This window comes from Theobroma umbraticum, unplaced genomic scaffold (genome assembly GCF_002168275.2).
Source record: "Theobroma umbraticum cultivar Fairchild unplaced genomic scaffold, ASM216827v3 scaffold_228.0, whole genome shotgun sequence".
Lineage (NCBI taxonomy): Eukaryota > Viridiplantae > Streptophyta > Magnoliopsida > Malvales > Malvaceae > Theobroma > Theobroma umbraticum.
This window is the reverse complement of record NW_018397274.1, coordinates 1,899,893-1,923,196: the sequence shown is the minus strand read 5'-3', so window position 1 is coordinate 1,923,196 and position 23,304 is coordinate 1,899,893. Positions and strand designations below refer to the sequence as shown.

The following is a 23,304-nucleotide window of genomic DNA, read 5'->3' as shown; positions in this document are numbered from 1 at the left end:
GAGAGAGAGAGAGATTTCAAGTTCCAAACTCTGAGGAAATATCTTTAAATGGCACTAAAGAAAATTCAAAAAAAAAATGAAATTGTGATTTCATATCTCCTAAGAGCATCCAAAATCTTGGGTTATTTATCCTGAGATAGATTAATGGAGTTCTGTCTTCAATACAACAAAGTCTCCCCTTTTTTCACTGTGCAGAGTCTACTAAAATTTTAAAGTCACAAAAAGAAAATGAAGAAAAAGGGTTAACCACATGGAGGCCTCCTGAATTGGTACTCCAGCTGTATTTTGACTCAGATGGCAGCAAGAATTGGGGAGTCAACTGATTTGAGAACCTCCTCACCCATCTCCTTGCAGCCCACTAGTTTCTGCACAAGGAATGTAGCAGCAAACAACATTTACAAGTGTAATTGACATGAAGAAACTGAAATATCCCATGAATATACGGGACAAATGATTAAACAAAGTGACCCAAAAAAAATTTTTATGTGTAGGAAAAAGCAAGAAAAGCAGTAGAAAATCAGACAGCCAAAATTATGTATTGTTGCCAAACTCTAAACAGTGTTTAATGGTCTTTCTGAATCATCTCCTAAATTGTTTAACTACCCAAGAAAACTGAGATTGAGATTAAGGTGCTACAATCAGGTCAGGTGGTGGTTAAAATTCCACTACAGCTTGGTATACCATTTTTTAATTAAACTTCATTTGCCCCCATAAGTGTTCACCAGAGCATTAAGATAACTTAGGTTCTTTGCGTCAAAATTAGAAGAGAAGAAAACAACGAAAAAAAGAGGTGTTTTGGGATAAGGAGCTTGTACATTTCCAGCTGAATGTATATCGCCCGTCCGGAAACCCTTATTAAGAGTATCCAGAACTGCATTCTCAATTCTCTTTGCAGCATTCTCTTCTCCCAGGCCATACTTCAAAAGCATTGCAGCACTAAGAATTGTTGCAAGTGGGTTTGCCTTGTCCTGCCAGTCAGACCATAATATTCCGCATTATAATCAAGTTTCACCATATTCAGTTTTACGGGAAGATGATAAATAAGCGTTAAAAGGTAAAAAGAACAAATGTAATTCCAACCTGTCCGGCGATATCAGGAGCAGAACCATGTATAGGTTCAAAAAGTCCAGGTCCCTGTGCAAATGGAAATACTGATACAATCAAATATATACAAACACCAATATTCTCAGACCAATCTGCAAACAGACTAATGAGTCGTCATACTGATTCACCAAGACTAGCAGATGGAAGCATCCCAATGCTTCCAGTGATCATTGATGCCTCATCGGACAAAATATCACCGAATATGTTGTTGGTCACAATTGTGTCGAACTGCACCATTTCATTTTTAAGTATTGTAAGCTCTTGCAGTATAAACAATGGCACGATACAACTTTACTTGGGCCTCACAAGTGAAATGGAAGATTATGTCTTTTTATTTTCAAAACAAACCTGTTTTGGGTAACGAACAAGCTGCATTGCTGCATTGTCAACATACATGTGTGAAAGCTCAACATCAGGATATTCAGAAGCTATCGCTGCAACTCTTTTCCTCCATAACATTGATGCCTAGCCAATGGAACAGAAAAATTGACAGGTATGTTACATGAGAAAAGGACAATGCAACTATAATTCACAGATAAACTTCACTTTCTGCATATTGGTTTACATTCTGAGGCCAGAATCACCCAAGTCCCTGCATAAGCTGGATTTAAAGCTACAGCACAATTCATACAGCCTTAGAAGTTCATCATTGCCTAGGATTAAGTTGAAATATGCTCACAGCACCCTAATTTAGGAAGACTTCAATTTCCATCCAAAAAATGCAATAATGATCTTTTCCATACTTGCTTGGCAGCAGTTTCCTCATGATACTTGGTGCCTATACTAAACTGCAGTAAGCCCATGAAAGGAGATATTTTCCATTCATTAAAATTAAGGCGGGTTGCAGTGCATCTTATGAGTTAAAAGAATAAGATATCCACAAGCCCTCAAATAATTTATCAGATATAAACAGTTAAAAACACAGTAAAACTTGAAAATTACACTAAAAACCTATAGATCCCAAACGGCACATTATGATGCAATAACCAAGAGTTACCATCTTTTCCTTTTTTTTGTACAAAAAGATGCAATAGCCAAGATTGATAAAAGGAAACACAGTGAAAAACAGTTATCAACACAACAAACCTCCAAAACATTAGCTTTGTCAACAGAACAGAGTTGTCCACGCCGCTTCCGAGCAATCTCAAATGCAACACGAGCAATACGATCAATCTGGCATCCATTTGTTTATTTCAACATTTAATAACTGCTTACATGGAAAAGAAAATCATAGCAACAAACTTGATGAAAAGGACATAACAGGCACTCCACAAGTCAAACCTAGGATTTGCAGATAAACTATACAACTAGCTAATATGTTATAATCTTACATTCTATTAATAAAGAAAATGATATGACAATTTTCAGCTTCTTCTAGATTATAACAATAAAAGGTAGATCATAGTGCTCCTTATCCATTCAATCTCAAACTATATGTTATTACAGAAGAATATTATAGAGTTTTAATTACCATTATCACTCTTCAACCAAACAAATTTTGGGTATTACTAAGTAAAAGCAAGCCTAATAGCAATCTTTTATTTTTCAGTCGATGATCAATTTTACGTGAAAGCATATACATACATGCATTTCATCAAACTATCCATTGAGTGGATGTTTAAATCTGATCCCAATCTCAGGGAAATATTTTTTAGAAAAAAAGGAAAGGAAAAAAAAAGACATCTTGGAGAATTATTATCTATAAAGTCCTTCAAGAATATGAGCATTTAAGATTATCTTCACTAAACGATCACAATTCCATCCACCATTTCTCTAGTTGAAAGAATGATGTTTAATTTAATCTTCTCATTCACCAAAACTCAAGACATCACAACTGAAGGATGTATACCATTTTTCAAAAACTAAATAAAGAAATGGACAATAAAAGAGATCAATTGTTTGTCGAAATTCTACCTCATGAGTAGCATACACCTCAGTATTGAAGCCAATATCCTCACCCTTTTCATTAATACCAAATCCCCTTGGTTTCCCAAAATAAATACCTGATTGCAGCAGAATATTAATGCTAATTATTGACATAGAAAATAGGAGGGGCAGCAGAAAGAACGGAATAAAAGTAGCTTTCTTGATTTTATTTACTGACCTCCAGTAAGCTCCCTTACAACCATTAAGTCAACACCTTCAGCAACATCTTTCTTCAAAGTTGAAGAGTCCACTAACTAAAATAGCAAACAACATGGAAGGAGATTTTCATCATCCATAGTTTTCAAATTAAAGAAACATGTGCTACACCAGCTTCCATGCATGCACAGAAATTTAGAAAGAGCAATGACTTTTTCTTGGAAATAAACAATTCATTCTGCATTGTACAAAAGCACAGAGTGAAACAATTACAATAGGTTTTGTGCATGTTTCTCTTGAATCAACCCATAGTGTCATTTTTATTGGGGTAATGGTATCAAGTCCCCTATTAACATCCTATAATTAAATTTCTTCCAAATTCATAAAAAAAAAAAATCACTTTCCCCTTTGAACCACCTAAAAGTATACACTTCATTCCCATAAAAAATGTGTGGTGGGCATTAAATGCTATAACATTCACCATATTGAGGAAAGAGTATATTTGGAAAAACTTGAGGGAAACTGGATTTATGTTATGTCCCTAATGGTGTTTTTGGATGGAAGGGGAGTAGAAAGAGTGTCAGGTAAAGGTTAACTGCATCATGTTTGGGATTCTTTTAAAGGGATGGAAGCTGGTTTGCATGTAAAACAAACCCCTTAAGACCTCACTTTTTACATTCCCTCAAATCGGGGGGATTTAAGAGCAGAGTATTCAACTTTGTTCTTAAATGGGATGTAATGGTAATAGCATCTACACTCATTACATTACACTCCTTTGCACAACAAGACAAAGAAGAAGAGAGATGTTTACTCTACTCTACTCATCCCTTCACTTGTTTACTATGCTCACTTTTTCCCATCAAACTTCAAAACACACCATAAGGAGTTATTAAGTAGCCATTTTAATTGCGTTAACTTTTCTGTTTCATGCACAGCATGTATCAATACCATTTTTTATGCTCAAGAATAAACATTATGAACTCACAAAATTCCAGGAGCCAACTGTTAAAGATGACTCTTTCAAAAGATAATAATAGTTGCTTGGCTAAGGGATTGTCCAAATTTTTGCTACTAACTTATATAGCTCCAGAAAAGAGAGTGCAGACTAATCATGGGGACTTGGCTTACAAGTAACACTTTGGGAACAATTGAACACGGAGCCACTTGTACAGAATAATTGAAAGCTCTTAGTACAAAGGCCAAAAATAGAAGGCAAATGTGTGGAATTTCAACAAAGACAAATATATATATATATATATGCTGCATCATACAAGTAAAGAATGTATTTTTTTATGGAAAATTGCAAGTTCTACCCCAAAATTTTATTAAACTCACTAAGAATGCAAAAAAATGAAGAAATTACACATTGCAAAAAGACAAATTCAGAAAAATAAACTAAAACACCATTACCTGTGGTAAAACAGTAGCTGGCCTCAAATTTGCAAAGACTTTAAGCCCTTCTCTAAGCTGAAGAAGACCGGTCTCAGGCTTCAAGTGTTTTTCATTTTTATCCCACTTATACCTTAAAGCCAAATGAATTAACAAGTTAATTAATTGAAAGAAATTGCAGCCAGAAGAGAAGGCCAAATAAACACCAGAAAATAATTGATAATATATTTTATACAGGTATACCCTCCAATGGCTCCCAGGAGAATGGCATCAGCTTTTTTAGCTGCTGAAAGGGTTTCCTCTGGCAGTGGAACACCAGTCAAATCCAAAGCAGCTCCACCCATTGGCATCTCTTGGAAGCTAAATTCAATCCCTGATACATGCCAAAACAAATATAGGTAATGAAGAAAGTCCACCATATCAAATCAAAATCTTTTCTTAGTAAATACACAAACTCTGAAACTATTGGATAAAAAAAAATTAAATCAAGCAACTCAATTGGGAGAATATTAGCTAAAAACTTATTTATGTTTTATTCGGCCTCTATTTTATCAGCAATGGATAGATGAGGGCAAAGGGAAAGAAAAACAACGATATGGTATTTCTTCAATTAGTGATAAATCTAAACATCATGAAACCAAATTAACTACTACTACTAGAAATCAGCTGCTATTCATATTATGTACTGCATTTATAAAAAAGAAAAATCATAATCATAAAACTTTTCATTTTCTTGGCCAGCACATACACTCAAATACTTATACTGTTATATATCTAAACCAATATAAGTGCATTTTCTGAGTCTGGGTCTATCAGTAATCTTTTGCTTAGATTTCATTGTCTGAGTTCAACTCACAGTTCAAATCCATATTTTATCGAGAATTTCAGTTTGTCACATCTGCGAGCAATTGTCCAACAACGATCCACCACAAAACAAAACTATATTTGATTAAAAATAATAAATAACTGAAATTTAGTAATACACATTCAAAAATAATTATTAGTTTAATTTTGAAATATTCAACAAATATTAATTCCAAAGCAACAACCGCTAAATGCATTTCAAAAAGCAGAAACTTTGGTACTACTATAATACCATAACCCTTGCCTTTTTCTTTTCCGTAATTTTGATTCACTTTCTCAGTAACCAAACAGAAAGCAAATAAAAACAGAAAAGAGAGAAAGGGAGAAAAGAAAGGGAACCTTCGAGAGAGCCAGCGAGTTTGAGGACGTTTTTGGTAACGAAGATGATTTCAGGGCCGATACCATCGCCGGGGAGGAGAGTGATGCTGTAGCGTTTGGTTGGTGTGGCGGCCGCGGCGGCGCAACTGATCCTGCTCGGTTTCGGCCACTGTTTGTGAACGGGTGTCAGGTTGAACGGAGCTTTGATGGAGCGGACATTAAGCTGAATAGAAGCCGCCATTTGGTGGAGAAAATAAGAGTAGAGAGAGCTCTCTTGCAGAGCAGTCAATTTTGAGTCTACGGGTTAGATAGTTTGGTCGTGACCAGTTTGTTTGATAGGTAAATATTTTTTGTTGAAGAATTGTGTCACGGCATAACAACAAACATAGAACATCTATTTCATATGATACGTTACAGAACAGAAATAAGGTGTAATAACTATTTCACATGAGAAGGTAGAGTAGCTCAGAATAAGTGGATGAGTTTATTAGTTATTTTTACATTTAAGTTGTTTTAAAGAGTTTAATTTAGGGACTCATATATAGAGATAATTAAAAAAAAAATTTCTTCATATATGTGTTTTACCTTTTTTAAAAAAAATAGAATGCATGTAGTGCACTATCAAGTGTCACTACTTTATTATCAAATTTATGTTCACTACCTAACTACATGGTCATTCTTTTAATATCTCATAAGTAGTTCATACTCTTCTATAACAAGCATATTCTTTCATATTTAAACTTCATATCCAATAAATCATTCTTTAATGTGCTTTTTCTTGACTAGTATGTTCTCTCGTAATTGAACATGTTCTCCTAACAGCTTTTCAAAAAACATTCTTGTTTAGTATAAATATGAGAATCTTGGAGGTTGAGGGCAATAAAAACGAATCATAGATTTAGCAAAAAATATTCTCAAAAACTCTCTCAAAGTTTTTCCAACTATTTTCTCTACTTGGCTATTTACATCTATCATACTCCGCAACTTTCTTGACCTTTTCTTGTTCTTTACCACCTACCACTAAAGCATTTACACTTCAATGACCACTTCAATCTTCCTTTCTGCCTCCTATAACGCATTTCGCTTCATTCATTGCAACATAGTTTCTCTCTCTACCAAAAAAACCCTTTATATTTTGGCAGCTCCACTAGAAAGGAGTGATTGTAGGAAGTGAAAAAGTTGCTAAAACATTTCTTCTCAAAAGATATGGAGAGTTTTCCAGACAACCAAGAAACACCCACCCCAACTTATGTTCAGGAGCTCATGAAAATGCTCTCAGCTTCTTAAGAAAAGATGCAAGTGTTGGAGGAAAACAACAAGTAAATGATGGAAACCATCACCCAGTTTGCATCCTCAACTGTCACAAATTCTCAACCTCAATCAATGCCAACCCATAATGGTGAAAATGCTGCTCATGCGGTTAACAGCACAAACGAAAATGGAGGAAATGGAGAGAACACAACTGACCCACTCCTCAACACCACCAATCATTCTATTATAGGGAACCCATTGTGATAACCCCTTCAACTAATGCTCAAAGCTTTGTTACAAAGGAAGAACTTGAGAAGTTGCTCGATCAGAAGAACACGAGTCTCAACTTTTCAAAGTTTAATCTTAAGGTACCCTATTTTGCCAACATAGCTGTCAAGCCATATCCCAAAGATTACACCAGCCAAAAATTTATGCAATTCAATGTCAAGACTAGCGACACTCGAGAACATGTCATGAAGTTTGAGGAGACCCTTGGAATAGCGAGATTGGACGATGATTTGAAGTTAAAGGAATTCTCCAAGTCTCTCACTAAAAAGGCCTACACCTGGTATGTCAATCTCACTCTTGGTTTTGTGCAATCATAGGTTTAAATGTTAGGATGTTAGGGGAAAAGTTCTTCTCTACCAAAGAAAAAGTTCTTCTCATTGATTTGGGAAGAGAGCATCAAAATTTAAAGGAAGATCTCATGAAATACATCTAATGCTTTAGAAAAAAGATGCTAGACATACAAGATTCCCATGATGAGAAAGAGCTAGTTAAAGTCTGTAGCAAGGTATGTTCGATGAATATAAGGTGCATTTGGAAAACTTACCTCTTCTTACTTTTGCTATTTTAGTCGAAGCTATTTGGCAGACCAACAATACGATTGTTAGGCAAAAGGGAGATAATTGTTTTGAAGGGAGAAATACCCTAATAGTAAATATAATTCAAGGAAGATGCAAAGAAAGAAAAGACCATCGACCTCCTCTACGTCCTAAAAGAGACAATTTAAGAAAAAAAGAAGAAGATGAGATTGATTCCCCACCACCATTCTCAATCCCACTGAATAAAGTGAGAGCACTTCTCCATGAATGGATAAAAGATGGATAAGTGAACTTACCATATAGTTCACAATCACCAATAACAAAAGAAAAGTCCAATCCAAGGTATTGTGACAATCACCATACAGTTGGTCATTCATTTGCTGAATGTAGAGATCTATGCAAAATATTTTATAAGAAGGTGTAAGTAGAAGATATAATGATTGGAAACAACATGATCTAGAACAACCTGTTTCCCGCTTATCCATGAAATGTTTATGATTTCTACTACTGATTATTTCATGTATTCAAAATTTGATATTTGCAAAAGAGAAAAGTTATCTTTCAACCGCAAGCTTTAGCACTCTTACTTCAGCCGTAATGTTATTTTTTCACTTGATCACAAGTTCTATCGCTCATTCTTTGACCATATAATTCATCACTTATTTTTCAGCCACATGCTTTATCACTTTTATTTTGGCTATAATGTTATTATTGCACTCGGTCACAAGCTTTATCACTCATTCTTTGACCGTATAATTCATCACTCATATTTCAATCGCAAGTTTTATCACTCTTACTTTGATTGTAATGTTATTGTTGTACTTGGTCGTAAGCTTTATCGCTTATTCATTAACCATATAATTCATCACCTATATTTCAGCCTCAAGCTTTAACGTTTATAATTTGTTTATAATGATATTATTCTATTGGTCGCAAACTTTATTGCTCACTTTTTGGCCATAGCTTGCTATTCACAAATAGGTCGTAGCTTTAAACTTTCATATAAATGATGTGTTATTCTTCTTCATACTAGGTTGAGGATTATTCTTCTTAATGTGAAGTTGAGAATCCTTTTTTGGCCACACATAGTGATACAAGTGAAACATTCATCTATATGCAATGAGTGAAATATGGAATAGAGTATCTTAGTTTACAAGTGAAGAAATAAAATCATGAAAAAGTAAAATTAGCGTTTACTATGGAAAACAAGTCTAGAAAAGAAGAATAAGAACAAGATCTTCAAAGGGGAAGAGGATTTATCATTCTCAAAATTGGAAAGGTTGTATAATCTTCTTAGCAACTCCATCTTTTGATCTCTCACTAAAGCCATCTATACGCTTCAAAAGTTCCAAGTGCTGTGGCAAAACTTGAATGCCATGAAAGTCTTCCAAATAAATGTCAAAAGCATTAAGATTATGTTTTATCATTGGAAAAGACGACACATGAAAATAAGGAGCATTGCAAGTTGTATTCAAAACACCCTAAAAGAAGAAGAAGTATTGTAAGTTGTATTCGAAGCACCTTAAGAGAAAAAGAAGCGTTATGAGTTATATTTGGAACACTTCAAGAAGAAAAAGCATTGTGAGTTGTATTTGGAACACCCCAAAAGAAGAAGAAGCATTACGAGTTATGTTTAGAACATTTCAAGAAAAAGAAGCATTGCAAGTTGTATTCGAAGCAGTCTAAGAAGAAGAAACATTACAAGTTGTATTCAGAACACCTTAAGAGAAAAAGAAGTATTGTGAGTAGTATTCAAAACACCCCTAAGAGAAGAAACATTGATGGAATGGCTTTTATCTAGAGCTGTTTCACTAATGATAGCCAATAGATGTACTTGGATGTATATCCATTTGTTTTGCATGCACCATTTTCCTGAAGCTATCCTCTCCCTTTTCCCTAATGACACCATCGTCCCAATTTTTAGGTATAAGAGAGCAGCCTTACCAAGTTCACCATAATGAAATTTTAAGCTAAAATGAGTCTTGGCCATACGATGATGCAGCAAAATTCCCACAAGCATGAACGACAAAGACAACTAGATAAGTATTCATGTATTATCATTCCTATCGATGCATTATTATATCCTCCAAATTACAATAATATTCTATTAATTGTTTTTATCTTTGCCTTATGTTTGTTTCTTCCTATCTTTATGCCAAACAAAAACAAATAAGTATATATATATATATATATATATATATAGGTTAAATACCCAAATAAGTCTTTGAACTATGCCAAAAAAATCAATTTAGCCTTTATCCTTTTATTGTGTTCAATAAGCCCTTGAACTTTTATTTTAGATTAAATAAGCCATTTTCCCTAACCGTTGACTAAATTCTGTTAGTCAATGGTACACGTGGCGCTTTTATATCACATCATCTACCACATGGCAAGTTGATGTGACATTTGATTATGTCATTGCCACATGACAAATGATGTGGCATTAAATGTTGTTGATTAGGATTTGTGTGCTTACCTTTTTACTTATACACATGTCCAAAAATGATTGATTAAGGATTTAAAATAAAAAAATAAAAAAAACTAATTACTTCTTCATCTATTGAACAAACGTTATTTTCCTAAACAAACTAAATCATCTAATTTAGGGTTTAAGAAAAAAAGACAACAAATTGAATTCAAAACAATTTAAAGTCTTCAACCTTCGATTTCTTGAATTTACATGTCTTTCAATCATCATTAGACATTGCCTGGCAACTAATGAACATATAAAAAGTGAAGCTGAAGAGAAACATCCATGTCAAAAGAGAAAATTGGATTACCTTTGGAAATCAAGGTCTGATGCTTTAAGAAACTGCGCTTGCCAACGACTAAGTATTGTTAAGCTCATTAAGAAAAAGGAAACATTCAAAGCCAGTGTCAACAATATTCTTGTTTTTTTTTTTAAATAGCTGATGTATTATTCACATGTAAAAATGAGGGAGAATCTCCTTTAGAATACAGCAAAGGCTATGGATTACAAAAAAGTTCCATAGCAACCTATATCCATCAAACCACCATAATCCAAAACAAGCTAAAACCACCAAAAGCGCAAAGCCACAAAACACAACCTCTGTACAAACACCTTATAGAATGATACGGGGAAGACAAATACATGATTTATTTTGTTATTTGGGATTAAACCTAAATCGGATGGTTTATTTTGTTAAACACAAAAGGTTTTCTTTTATCAAATTATGAAAAAAAGGAATTAGTTTTTTTTGTTCTAAATCCTTAACCAATCATTTTTAGACATGTGTCTGGGTAAAACGATAAGCACATAAATCTTAATTAATAACATTTAACACCACATCATTTGTCATGTGGTAGTGACTTCATCAAAATGTCATATCAATTTATCATGTGACAGATGACGTGGTATACAGGTGCCATATGTACAGTGGCAGTGATGTGGCAGATAATAGAAATTAGTCAATAGTTAGGGAGAGGTTATTTGATCCGAAATAAAAGTTTAGAGGTTTTTTTTTTTGCATCAAATCTAGTTTAGAGGCTTATTTGAATGTAATAAAAGGGTAGGAGTTGAATTGACTTTTTGGATATAGTTTAGGGACTTATATATATATATAAACATATAAAAGAAAACCTTCCTTTCTAGGAAAAGCTAGTAGCAATAATAAAAAAAAAATTCTTTTCCTTTCTTTCCTATGAAAATTGTGCTACAACAAATAAAAAAAATATTATTGAAGAGGGAAATTTTTTGTTCAAAGAAATAGTGAGGAAAAATCTTAAAAGTTGATTATTGTTATGAAAAATAATAACTTTATAAGAACAAACAAAATAACTTGAAAGAATATTTAAAGAGAAGAAAGAAAGTACTTAAGGGAGAGAAGAAATCTTATTGAAGTGTGTGTAGACAAATGAACTAAGGGGCCTATTTATAGGCAAATAACCCTTTTACAAGATGAGGATAACACTTAGAAATTAGATGGATTATATCCTAATCTAATCTGATTTACATCATCTAGATATAGATAACATAAATGGATATTCACAAAATATTTATAACAATTATGAATTTTTTACAAAACTATTCTATCCTATTTATAGATTTTGAAAAATTATTCTCCACCTAACATTTTAAATTTTCTTATCAAATCTTTCTCTACATCTCATTGCTTTTCCATATATATATCCCTACTTCACTATCCAATTTTGTACCTTTTCTATTATCATACTTTTTTTAAAAAAAATTCTAAGGTGTTCAAGTTTAAAATAAGCTCACATCTTACTTGCCCAACTAAGAAAAAAAATCTTAAAACATTTCTTTCTTTTGCCCAAGTTCACAATAATAAATAAATAAATAAATAAAATACAATATATAAAAAAAATAGTTTCTTGTAACAAGATTAATGCTAGAGTCCTTTTCCCAGGATTTGTGTAATAGTTTGCGAACTACCTTCCTCTTCAATTAATACTTAAGTGTTTCCCAGTGGTATTCCAAGTGCGAAAATGCCTAAAGTCATCAAAACGTGGAAACGCTCGGGGATGTTACAAGCATGAAAATGCATAGGTACGTTCCCAAGTGCATAACGCATAACAATAACAAAAATAATAATTATAAAAAAATAATAAATGTATAAATTTGCAAGCATATATATATAAGTAAGGCAACTTATATATATATATATATATTGAGGGATAAAGAATAGCTTGCAAGCATATGCATCTTTTTGTTTTATGCATAAAACTCCTTATAAGAACTTTTATAAAAGGGGTAAAATGTAGATGCCCAATCTTGACTAATTATTATTTCTTGAAGTATTGTGCTATAGGATAGGAGCAAGCGTGAATATCTATTTCATATGGAAAAGTGAAAATAAGCCAGAACAAGAGACGAAATTCGTGAGTTATCTTCACATTTAAAATGTTCTACAGTGCTTGGCTTGGTTAGATAAGAAGATGTATTCTTAACCTTTTCTTAAAGTATATATGCTTGACATTTTTCATTTTTTCTGCCAATAGAGTGCATGTGGTGTACTATCAAGTGTCATTACTTTATCATCCAAAACTTACATTCGATATCCAACTACATGGTCATTTTCTTAATATCCCATAAGTTGTTTGTTAATGTGTTCTTCCATGACAAGTATGTTCTCTCACGATTGAACTGCATATCCAATAAGTTATTCTTTAATAGGCTCTTTCATGACAAGTAGGTTCTCCCATAAGTGAACGTGTTCTTTCAATTGCACGTAAGAAAGTTTTCTTGTTCTGTATAAATATGAGATCCTTAGAGGTTGGTGGTAATCAGAAAGAATAAAAACTTCAATTAAAAATACCTTTAAAAACTCTCTCAATGCTGTTCCAACTATTCTCTTTACTCAACTTTTTCCACCCAATGAGCACTGTCACTTTCTTGACCTTTTCTTATTTTTCACCACCAACCACTAAAGCATTTATGCTTTAAAGACTACACTAATATTCCTCTCTGCCACCTCTAGTGCATTCCATTTTGCTCATTGCAACACATCTTCTCTCCTTATCAGAAAAACCCTCTAAAACATCTATTTTTTTTGTTTATATAAATTTGAGAAATTAATTTTATAAACTAGAATATGCCCGTGCCATGCACTCGTGTAATATAAGCAAAACAATGTTTACTGAAATATATTTACATTCCAATAATTATATGGTAATCATTGTATATAAATATTCATAAAGCTATTGATTTAATTGACTGCTCTTTTGAGCCATAAAATATTTGTTAGTGTTTTATCATCATCAGTTATAAAATATTTGGATAAAGAATGGTAAATAATGCATACGATACAAAATGTACCTTGTGTAAAGTGTGCTTTTAGTAAAAAAAGAAGAAATATTGCAATAAGTAAAACAAAATACATTAGATGTGATAAAGAGAGATTGGAGCAGTCCTTGGTGGTAAGTGGTGAGAATTACAGAAAGGTAGAAAAAGCAATTGAGAACGGTGGATGGAAAAAAACTAAGTAAAAAGAATATTTGGAAGAACTTTGAGAGGGTTTTAAGAGTAATCTATGTTGATTTTCTAATCGCTTGTTGAATGGCCAAACTTCTATATCTATACTAAATAGGAGCATTTTTTTAGGAGTAATTGGTAGAAAGAGAATACATTTTGTGTGAAAGAATCTGCTGCTTATAGGAAAAGTACGTCCACTATGAGAAGAATGACTTATTGGACATTATGCAAAGAACACATAATTGGATAGTGTTTTTAAGAGAATATATTCTATATGAAAGAACATGTTTGTTATGGGAAGAGCATGCTCACTATGTGAAGAACGGTTTATGGAAAAAATACATTAATGAATAGCTGATTAGATTCTTTGTGAAGAGCACATAATTGAAAAATATGTGTAAGTTCTAGGCAGTAGAGTAATGACACTTAATAATGTGTCTCGTGTACTTTTAAGAAAGAAAAAAGAAAAAGTAAAGTACATATACTTCAAGAAAAGGTTAAGGGGAATTCTCTTTAACTACTCCCATATCTGAGCTACTAAGTCAAACTCTCTAGAACATCTCAAACATAAAAATAACTTATGAGCCATGCTACTCATTTTGTGTTACTTTCAATTCCCTGTGTGACATGGCTGTTCCATGCTTATTCTTATTCTGTAAGACAATACTTAACGAAATAATAGTTGGTTAAAATTAGGCATTTACAATTTACCTCATAGATATGAGTTTTTATAAGAAATTTTTATGCATAAAATAAAAAGATGCAATTTGAGTCATGTACATTAAATAAGTAATGCAAGGTAATACGTTTATATGTTTTTCTTCTTCAAAAGAAAGAACAACCAATGAAGCAATGTTAGAACATTTTTTTTTGTGCTTATTCCTTTCAAAGCAATGTCTTCTTTAATTGGAACCTTTATTGCTTTTGAATTAGGCTTCAAATCTCGTATACACTCTTAGAAAACTCGAAAACATGCAATGCTTGCAAATTTAATTATTGTATTATTATTTTTGTTATTTTGTTGTTACTAAATTTGCTCGTGGTTAAAAATGTCAACTTGAAGTATTACGCATTTAGGAATGTTCCTATGCATTACACACTTGGAACGTCCTTATGCATTATGCACTTGAAAATGTCACTTAAGCATTATGTACTTAGGAACATCACCTGGACGTTACGCACTTAAAAACATCATATGGACATTATGCACTTAGGAAAATCACCTAGATGTTATGCACTTGGGAACATCCCTATGTGTTAAGCACTTAAAAACCATCTTTATACTTTACACACTTAGGAACGTCCCTATGTTATGCATTTGGAATGTCGTTTGGGCATTATGTACTTAGAAAAGTCCTTAACATTATGCAGTTGGGAACATCCCTAGTGATATGTAGTTGGGAACGTCACTTGGGCATTACGCACTTGAGAACGTCTATATATGTTACACATTTGGTAAGGTCCTATGTGTTGCATACTTGGGAATGTCCCTATGCATTACATATTTGAGAATGTCCTTTATGTGTATAGACCTTTTTACCTTTTGCCTAAAAATTTTATTATTGAAAACTAATAATAATAAATTTGTTATGCATAATAAGAATAATATAAGATAATTAATATTACTAAAATAAAATTTGGATTCTAAATGACAATTCTTGAGGTAACATACAGTAAAATCTTAAAAACTCAACTATTTAAACTTTAATTGTGAATTTTTTTTTTGTTAATGCATGTTGCCTTTACACTGTTATTAAAAATTTGTATGATGCAATCAAAAATTAAAAAAGTGTTATAAAAGGTTACTAACAAAAGTACTTTTATAGACATTTTAAAAATGTATAGTCCTAAGGCATTAATATTCTAAAACATGTAAAGATAATAATAGTAATAATATGGGATATGAGTACTTATCTCATTTTTTATCTAATTTCTGCAAAATACTTTTCTTTTCCATGATAAGTCTAGTAAAGCTATTACTACTACATAGAAGGAGAAAACCACTACTAATGCAAGGTGAGTCCAGTAAAGCTATTATTGCTACACAAGAAGTACTACTAATTTGAGGAAGATCATTATTCCACGAGCCTCTCCTCTTATAAAAATTTAAGGAAAAATTGTGAAGTTTCTCTTTTATGAAAATTTTGGAAGATTTAATTTCAAAATTGATATTCAATTGCCAATATTCCATGGGCAAGTCCTTCATGGGTTGGTATGAGTACTACTATTCATATGAATATTAAGCATTGTTGTACGTGGCCAAAAAGGAACACTCAACTTCACATTAGGGACATTATCTCTCAACTTGATGTGAAATGGAGTAGTTCAACCACTTAAATAAGTAATCATAAAAGTTGTGGCCAACTTGAGAATAGCAAGTTATAGTCCAGAAGTGAGCAGTAAAGTTGGCGACCGATAGCATAATATCATTATAACCAAATTTGAGCGTTAAAGGTTGCGGCTGAAATATGAGTGATGAATTATATAGTCAAAGAATGAGTGATAAAGCTTGTGAACAAGTGCAGTAATAACATTACATCCAAAGTAAGAGTGACAAGCTTATGGTTGAAATATGACTTTTTTCTTTTACAAATGTCAAATTTTAAATACATGAAATAATCAACAATAGAAATCATTGACATATCATGCATGAGTAGGAAACGAGTTATTCTAGATTCTATTGTTTCTAGCCACTATTTCTCTTGTTTGCACCTTTTTATAAAAATATTTTACGTAGGACTCTACACTTAGGAAATGAATGATCAACTGTATGGTGATGATCACAATACCTTGGATTAAACTTTTCTTCTATTGCCGATGGTCATGAAACACAAGGTAAGTTCACCTGTCCATCCCTTATCTATTTGTGGAAAGTCGCTCTCATTCTGTTTAATGGGATTGAGAATGGTGTTGGAGAATCAATCTCATCTTATTGTTTTTTTCTCAAGTTGTCTTTTCTTGGACATAAAAAAGGTCGATGGTCTCTTCTTTCTCTACCTTTTCTTTGAATTGTGTTATTGTTATGGTATTTTTTTCTCAAAACGACTAGCTCCCTTTTGTCTAAGAATTGTATTGTTGGTCCTGCTTGACATTTCAACCAAAATAGCTAAGTTAGGAAACGGTAAATTTTTCGAATGTACCCTATACTCATTGAACACACCATGGATGCAAACCTTCACTAAATCTTTCTCTTCATGGGAATCTTGTATCTCCAACATCATTTTTTTTTAAAGTGTTGAATGCATTCTATGAGTTCTTTCCTTAAATTTTGATGTTTTCTGTTGACTCCATATGTTTTTGATGATACCTAAAGATTCCTCATTCATTAATGTCTAACTTTACTATTTAAGTGTGTAGGATAAAGTTAATCCCTTAAATAAAATTAGTGTTTAACAGCAAGATCACATAATAGATTTGTTAATCAATTAGGGTGAGAAAAAAGCAAAAGGGGTTAGTGAAAACAAAAAATCTTAATCAATTAGCACTAGGCTTAATTGATTAAGAAGGTGCTTAAAAAAGAAAAACAAAAGTGTGCTAATCGATTAAGGCATGAGTTGATTGTTTAGAGCACATAACTTGAAGAACCTCCAAGTGCCAAAATTCAAATTCAAAATAAGTTTGACTATTGAAGAGAGCCAATATAAAGAAATTTAATTTCAAAGATTTTCTAACTGATTAAGAGTTGTGTTAATCGATTAAGGCAGAAGGAAGTGAAGCTTCAATCAATTAAAGGGAGAGTTAACTAATTAGAGAAATTTTACTGAAGTAGAGAATCTTAAAGATGGAGATCTCTTAATTAGTTAGAGTCTCTTATAATCGGTTAATGTAGAGTACACAGCAACAAGACAGTGCAAGGCAAAAAATTGTAATTGATTAGAGCTGCTAGAAACCAATTAGCCAAACTCTGTCTGCCCATTTGAATTTAAACACTAAAGGATAAAATAGTCATTAGAATAGCATCAGAGCTATCCCTAATGGCCAGAATATGTCTTAAACAACAAAATTTGTCTCTCTAAGTATAAAAGGAAGCTCCAATACTCAAAGAAGTAAGATTAAAGCACAAAGGAGCCATTTTGAATAAAAAACCCAAATACCTTCACCAAAACCACTTGTTATTCATTCCTATTTTAGAAAAAGTGTTTGAGTTTGATTGTATTCTTTCAAGATTTGTAAAGGTACCTAGTTGTACTTTTTTTTTTCTTGAGAATTTAAAGTATGGGGAGCATTTAAAAGTCATTGTAAGGGATTAGAGCTTGGGTTAGAAGTTCACTTTTTAAAAGCTTGACGGAAGCTGTTAATTCTGCTAGTGTAGTGAAGTTGGGTTAAAAATCATTGATTAGGAGATCAAAGTAGTAGATGTATGTCAAAAGGACTGAACCACAATAGATACTTTTGCATTGTCCACTTCTCTTTACTTTTCATTACTAGGTGTCTTTTAATTCTAACAAGTTCTAAACCATCTTTCCTCTAGCTAATTAAGAGCTCTACAAGCTTAAAAGTGTAAATTTTAAAATTTTTAATACTATTTATCCCCTTCTAGCATTTCAATGGAAACAACACTTTCCTCCCAAGTCAACAAAAGTAACTTTTTTTTAAGTAAAAAAGAACTTCTTGTTGGACATCCTGTATATTTGAACCCACGATGGTATAGAACCAAGAGTGAGATTGACATATCAAGTGAAAGTTTTTTTGGTAAGAGACTTGGAGAATTCCTTGAACTTCAAATCATCTTCCAATCCTGCTACTATGAGAGTCTCCACAAATTTTATGATATGTTCCTGAGTATTACCAGTCTTATCATTGAATTGTTTAATTATTAATTACAAAAATTTAATTAAATATAATAAAAAATTAAATATTTATTTAATTTTTTTAAAAATAATTCGTAGGATTATTTTAGATATTATGAATTTATTTTTTCTAAAAGTTTGACTGCCCTTTGATGATTTGAGCAAACTTTGCAGCAACAGCTAAACGCTCTGAATTAGCTTTTCAGCAGAACACTCATGCGCAAGAATGCTTTCTTCAATCTCCTCAAAACGCCTCACCCCCTTTTCTCTGCTTTCGCCTATTCGTCTGCTCTTTTCCTCCACTTCCGGCTTTTTGTTCCTAAACCCCACTTCCCATTTCCACTGTCAACCCCCAAATCCCCTCCCAGACCAACCCAACTTCGACCACCAAACTGTCCGCGAAACCCTCTCTTGCTACTCCAACGACTGGAAACGTGCGTTGGAGTTCTTCAACTGGGTCGAAACCCAATGCCAATTCCCCCACACCACTGAAACCTTCAACAAAATGTTAGACATTTTGGGTAAGTATTTCGAGTTCGATCTTTCGTGGGATTTGATTGATAGAATGAAAAACAACCCTTGTTCGATACCCGATCACGCTACGTTTCGCATCATGTTTAAGCGTTATATTACTGCTCATCTTGTTAAAGAAGCTATAAGTACTTTTGATAGATTAGAAGAGTTCAATTTGAAAGATGAAATTTCATTCTGTAATCTTGTTGATGCACTTTGTGAGTATAAGCATGTGATTGAGGCGCAAGAATTGTGTTTTTTTGGTAAAATTAAGGAAATTCGTTTGAGTGTGAATGATACTAAGATTTATAATATGATTCTTCGTGGGTGGTTTAAAATGGGGTGGTGGAGTAAATGTAGGGAATTTTGGGAGGAAATGGATAAGAAGGGTGTTCAAAAAGATTTGCATTCGTATTCTATTTATATGGATATAATGTGCAAGAGTGGGAAGCCGTGGAAGGCGGTGAAGTTGTATAAGGTGATGAAGAAGAAAGGGATGACGTTGGATGTTGTGGCCTACAATACAGTTATTCGTGCTATTGGTATTTCAGAAGGTGCAGATTTTGGTGTTGGGGTGTTTAGGGAGATGAGGGATTTAGGTTGTGAGCCAAATGTTGTGACTTATAATACAGTCATAAAGCTTTTGTGTGAGAATGGGAGGGTGAGGCAAGCTTACGCGGTGCTTGATCAAATGCTAAAGAAGGACTGTGCACCTGATGTGATTACGTATCATTGTTTCTTTGGGTGTCTTGAGAAGCCAAGAGAGATTCTTAAGCTGTTTGATTTGATGATTACGAATGGGATTCAGCCAAGGATGGACACCTATGTAATGCTTATGAGGAAGTTTGGAAGATGGGGATTTCTTCGACCGGTTTTCATGGTTTGGAAGAAGATGGAAGAACTTGGAAGTAGTCCAAATGAGTTTGCTTACAATGCTCTCATTGATGCTTTGATTCAAAAGGGCATGTTAGATATGGCTAGGAAGTATGATGAGCAAATGTTAGCAAAGGGGCTTTCATCTAAGCCAAGGAAAGAATTGGGAACAAAGTTGGTGCAAGGCGGAGAAGATACTTGATAGCTCAATGCTTATAAATTAGTTTGAAAATGAGGCAGTTTCCACTGAAATTCCGTTGTCAGAATGAAGGAAGTTGGCTTGTCAGTCTAGGTTGTGCTCTGTGGGAAGTGCCTGTAGATATGTTGAAAAATTATAACAAGTTTTTCTATAGCTGGAGGCTGTTGGCTAGGGTGGAGCAGTTGATGGGCAATAATGTGGGATTATCGTATCAAATTATACTTATGTTCTCTTGAGGGCATGCGAGCATGTTTTTGGCTAGACAAAGGATCGCTGAATGCCCAGGTGAACTGAATCTGATGTTGCCTGCATGCTTTCATCTAAGCTCTGAGAACAGCAGGAATGAAGCTGGTACAGGAAATGCTTACGGTTGATGGTTCAGAAAAAGAGAGTTCTTTTTAAACTAGGAAGTGTCGTTTTTCACTGGCAACTCTAAATCTGCTTGAAGTATATAGAAGTCCTATCAATTATTGGATTCGCAAAGGCTGAAGCCTGCCAAGAAAAGGTTTCCAGCATTTGAAATGTTCCATGAGTTTCTATTTGGTAGCATGTTCTTACTTCCTTAGATCACCTTGCAATGATTGTCTCTCTTCTCTCTATCTCTTTCCTTCTTCCTTTTAGCTTTATAATAATTCTTTGATCACTCTATCCCCCATTCTCCTGCTATCCTATCTGTAAGTGCTAATCAGATCAAATATCTTGCATTCATGCTTTTGCTAGTCTGCTTGCTCAGACAAACATCTAGAGCCCTGCAAGTCCTGCATCTCCAAAATCGTAGTAATTCTGCTTTTTTTTCTGAAATTTCCCTCTTTTTCATGAAGATGTAGACAACTCGAGCACTTCCCTCTAGTTTTCACCCTTTTTTGGTTTATCAACATCTCAACTCTGCTCACCAGGATAAGTGTGATGGTACCTACTTTTCCAACAATTTTCCTCAATTACATGGAGATTTCAACATCTCAGGTAGTTTCCCTTCTACCTCTGCCTTAATCATATTTATGTCTTTTTTGTTTTAACTTTTTTTCAGTAGTATAAATATTCTAAAAGAATATTTGCAGTTGAGCAATCATAAACTACTCATTGTTGAGATTGTGACTTGCATAGGTGCATCATACAAGACAAACTGGCACAAACAATAGTGTTTTCCAAGCTATACAGCACAACCAAAAAACTGAAGGATACTAGAAGATACTGGCTTATTCTTTGCACTGAGTTATGTTCTTCAGGTATAAGTATGATATCTTCTGAACACTGTTTGCAATTTTAAATAACTTGTTATATCAACTTGCATTTGTGCCTTTCAAAAAATTTTGCATTTGTGTTTCCAGCTGCCTGTATGAAGGCATATGCATGTGACAATAGCCTTTCTGAGGGCATCTTTTTATACTCTGTAAGATAACATGCTTTTGTTACTATTACTCCACAGTTGAATCTGCAATTTTCTTGTCTGAAAGAAGAATGTAAATGGTACTTTTATCGTGGAAGCATTTCTTGTGTGAAGTCTTCCTCTTCTTTCTTGAGATCTCCTCTGGCAACCCCATTCACCTGTAGGTTCATTCTGTAAATGCTTTACATTTTTTGTATAATCAGCAACTCTCTAGCAGTTTGTGTGGAGGAAATTCTGTTGCAATCCTCCTTTGTTGAACAATTGTGTAATGGTTATTGATGTAAAATCTTGAAAAAGAATGTAAGTCTTAACTCTTTTAATGAATTTTCATATTATGTTAATGACAAATTCTTGTCCGGTCTTCATTAGTTCAGACTGGTTGCAGCTAGATTTTGTCTAGAAATAACCTTTGCTTGGTTTTTCTCTTACAACCCTCATCCTTAATATATGAGCTTGACTATGCAAATACATCTGAAGATCAATTGTAAATGTGTAACATCAGATTTGGGTTGAGGTTTAGACTAATTGGAAAAGTGGACGGCGTGACGACTAGAGGTGGACTGAAGGTGGTGGGGTGGTGGCAGTCATCCCTCAGTTTTTAATTTTTGTTCCGAATTGAATTATTGATCCAATCCATGATCTTGTATGATTACTCTTTAGTCACTCTTTATGCAAAATCTTGAGACCGTAATTGACAACTCTAATTACATGGGAATGATAGGTTAGTAGTCATTGTTTTTTATTGCAAAATGATTAGGGTTTGTCTTTCCATTGGCGATAATTGTAACCAAAGCATGAATACATAAACTCAGTATAATCGGCTCTTCATTGACTATTAAATACTGCCCCATTGGTTTTGTTTTCCTCGCTTTTCTTCCTTGGTTAGGAACATTCTGGCTCTTTGGAACGTAAAATTTGAAGGTCAAATGCCAGTAACGTTCTTTCGTATTTTACAAGCGTAACTCTCGACTTTCCTTCACTGCCTTTCTTTGGGTGTTGCCTGCTCATCTTTTTCAATATCCAAGCCCCTTTTTTTCAAATAAATTATTATTAGTATAATTAGTGGCAGGATTAAGATTTCGTGTTTGGGGTGAAGAGTTGAAGATAATATTTAAAAATAATTCATACTAGAAGTTCAATGTTTGATAAAAATATAATACAATCTAGACGGAAAAAGTTTATATAAAAATTATATAAATAAATTTTAAAAATTATTTTAAAAAATCAATCTTAATAATTTACTTAAAAGAATTAACTATTATGATCATAAATAATTTAATAATGATAATAATCTCAATTTCTAGATGAACTTAACAATAACAAAAATTAACAAATCTAATAACAAATATCGCAACAGGAAGCAATTGCTTAAAAAATATTAAAAGCTATTAATAAATAATTCAATAGGGAAGCAATTCGTTAAAATTAATTACAAAATTTAAATGCGATATCAATAAACAATTCAATGAGGAAACAATCTCAAATAAAAAAGTTAATTTTTTACAAAAATCTAAGCAAAAAAAAAAACAAAGAATTGTAGGAAAGTAATCTAGCAATCCTTAAATAAATAAGAATGAATTGACCTTAGGTGCTTAATCAAATTCTTATTTTGTTGCTTTCAATAAAAAATGATTAAGACCGTAAATCTTAAATCAAAATTTAAAGTTGAAAATATTAAAAATAAAATAAATAAATAAATCAAACTTATTAATTATTATGACATAAAAATTGACTTACTAACTAGAAGTTTTCTGTAT

The 23,304-nt window shown here is 33.0% G+C and overlaps 2 protein-coding genes across 4 annotated transcripts; one reads left to right on the top strand and one right to left on the bottom strand.

Moving 5' to 3' along the window:
• Nucleotides 1-64: 64 nt before the first annotated feature.
• Nucleotides 65-8,143, bottom strand: LOC110427375 (3-isopropylmalate dehydrogenase, chloroplastic-like). Its single transcript, XM_021442869.2, has 11 exons — nucleotides 5,779-8,143; nucleotides 4,819-4,948; nucleotides 4,597-4,708; nucleotides 3,209-3,284; nucleotides 3,019-3,107; nucleotides 2,191-2,277; nucleotides 1,453-1,569; nucleotides 1,225-1,332; nucleotides 1,081-1,134; nucleotides 816-968; nucleotides 65-365 (listed from the first exon to the last, which is right to left on the bottom strand). The coding sequence occupies exons 1-11, from the start codon at nucleotides 5,996-5,998 to the stop codon at nucleotides 291-293; spliced, it is 1,221 nt and encodes a 406-aa protein (XP_021298544.1). The 5' UTR covers nucleotides 5,999-8,143; the 3' UTR covers nucleotides 65-290.
• A 10,582-nt stretch (nucleotides 8,144-18,725) lies between these two features.
• Nucleotides 18,726-21,920, top strand: LOC110427290 (Pentatricopeptide repeat (PPR) superfamily protein). 3 transcript variants are annotated; one of them, XM_021442782.1, is made up of 4 exons: nucleotides 18,726-20,665; nucleotides 20,982-21,123; nucleotides 21,265-21,386; nucleotides 21,587-21,920. In XM_021442782.1, the coding sequence occupies exon 1, from the start codon at nucleotides 18,802-18,804 to the stop codon at nucleotides 20,161-20,163; it is 1,362 nt and encodes a 453-aa protein (XP_021298457.1). In that variant the 5' UTR covers nucleotides 18,726-18,801; the 3' UTR covers nucleotides 20,164-20,665; nucleotides 20,982-21,123; nucleotides 21,265-21,386; nucleotides 21,587-21,920. The 3 variants fall into 3 exon arrangements, with proteins under 3 accessions (XP_021298457.1, XP_021298458.1, XP_089641552.1); XM_021442783.1 differs by having other exon boundaries at nucleotides 18,726-20,703; XM_089785426.1 differs by having other exon boundaries at nucleotides 18,726-21,123.
• Nucleotides 21,921-23,304: the final 1,384 nt, after the last annotated feature.

Bases quoted from the DNA above. Each gene is read 5' to 3' on its own strand.
- LOC110427375 (XM_021442869.2), bottom strand. From the start codon at position 5,998: ATGGCGGCTTCTATTCAGCTTAATGTCCGCTCCATCAAAGCTCCGTTC. The intron at 1,333-1,452 runs GTTTGTTTTGAA...GAAATGGTGCAG, and splicing joins TTGTTCGTTACCCAAAACAG to TTCGACACAATTGTGACCAA. The intron at 969-1,080 runs GTTGGAATTACA...TCTGACTGGCAG, and splicing joins CTCCTGATATCGCCGGACAG to GACAAGGCAAACCCACTTGC.
- LOC110427290 (XM_021442782.1), top strand. From the start codon at position 18,802: ATGCTTTCTTCAATCTCCTCAAAACGCCTCACCCCCTTTTCTCTGCTT.